This window comes from Pediculus humanus, genomic scaffold, assembly GCF_000006295.1.
Source record: "Pediculus humanus corporis 1103172107667 genomic scaffold, whole genome shotgun sequence".
NCBI lineage: Eukaryota > Metazoa > Arthropoda > Insecta > Psocodea > Pediculidae > Pediculus > Pediculus humanus.
Genome location: NW_002987276.1, coordinates 1,218,968 through 1,220,445, shown reverse-complemented (window position 1 = coordinate 1,220,445; position 1,478 = coordinate 1,218,968). Strand labels below are relative to the sequence as shown.

Sequence of the window (1,478 nt, the reverse complement as noted above, 5' to 3'; positions counted from 1 at the left end):
ATGTATATATATATATATATATATATATATATATATATATATTAATTTTTTTTTTTTTAATTTATATAATAATAATAACGGTGTATCAAGGTGCCGCATCTCCTACCTTGTCTCCTGTTTCGTAATGAACCATGTCTAAAGATTCTCTCGAACCTCTTCTAGAACTTTTCCTTTTCTTCTCGCTCTCGTTATTTCCTTCTAGTATTTTTTTAACTCTCGGTTGTTTCCACATGTTCAACGCCTGGAAAATCCAACGAATGTTTATCATCGTCAGCAAAAGACAAAAAAAAAAAAAAAAAAAAAAAAACTCCCTTCCTCGGGGGGAGAAATCACTCACGTCTCTTCCCGTTTTAATGGCGCAATCTTCTAAAATCTCCGCCGCCTCGTATTTCCCCTGACGCCGGTATAAACCACCCAAATTTCTAAGGGTTGTCGTGACCGTCGGCGAATCAACTTTTGCCGCTATGTGCCACCCGCCGTATTCGCCGTACAAAACGTTTTCCTTATTTTTCAATTTATTTTCTTCTCTTTCTTCTGCTATTTGCCATATGGGTTTGTTATCACCTGCGATATCATTCATTGTTAAATTAAACGTTTAAACAACATTAGAACTGACAGCACGCCAACAAAAATTTTTTTTTTTCAACTCACCATCGATGGTTCCGAATTCTCTTTCGTGCGCTCTCGTCAAAACTTGCTTATATAAAATTTCAGCTTCTTTGTATTTTCCCTGCCTTAAATAACACGAAGCTAAATTGTTTTGAGTTTTAGCAACGTTCGGATCGTCCGGTCCTAATTTACTGTCGTATATTTCTAAGGCTCGCTGATAATATTGTTCGACTTCGTCGTATTTCATCTGCGAAAAGACAAAAAGAATCATCATCATTATTATTTCAACTATTTTTTAAATTTAAAATACAAGAAACTCGAAAGAGAAAGGAAATCAGGTCGCACCTGATTTTGACAAAGCAAAGCCAAATTATTTAATTGTTTAGCAACGTCCGGATGATCTTTTCCCAAAACCTTTTCTCGAATTTCTAAAGCTCTTTTACAAAGGGGTTCGGCTTCTTTGTATTTCCCTCTTTTACCGTACAAAACGGCCAAATTGTTTAGAGTTGCCGCGACGGCGGGATGATCTTCTCCTAATGTTTTTTCACGGATTTCTAAAGCGTCGTTTAACAATTTTGCAGCTTCCCTATATTTATTTTGATCCCTGAATAAAAAATTTTTTTTTGATTAATTATTACCCATCGAATGCGGAAAACAAAATAATAATAATAATAATAATAATAATAATAAAATCTATCCCTTCCTTTATCCCTTACCTATAAACCAGAGCTAAAATATTTAACATGGTTGCCACATCGGGATGAAATCTTCCACTTGTGACTTCTAAATCTTGCAAAGCTTGTCTGCACAAAGGAACGGCGACTTCATATCGTCCTTGACTCGCGTACTGTATAACCAAATTATGAAGG

The 1,478-nt window shown here is 35.3% G+C and overlaps 1 protein-coding gene across 1 annotated transcript in view; it reads right to left on the bottom strand.

The window, feature by feature from the left end:
• Positions 1 to 85: 85 nt before the first annotated feature.
• The window catches only part of Phum_PHUM287490 (Kinesin light chain, putative), a gene marked incomplete at both ends in the record, with an annotated part of 2,540 nt that continues 1,147 nt past the window's right edge, over positions 86 to 1,478 (bottom strand). Inside the window, 5 exons of the mRNA XM_002426916.1 lie at positions 86 to 241; positions 338 to 564; positions 652 to 856; positions 955 to 1,213; positions 1,326 to 1,456. Coding sequence (XP_002426961.1) covers positions 86 to 241; positions 338 to 564; positions 652 to 856; positions 955 to 1,213; positions 1,326 to 1,456 — 978 coding nt within the window. The remainder of the gene's footprint in view (positions 242 to 337; positions 565 to 651; positions 857 to 954; positions 1,214 to 1,325; positions 1,457 to 1,478) is intronic.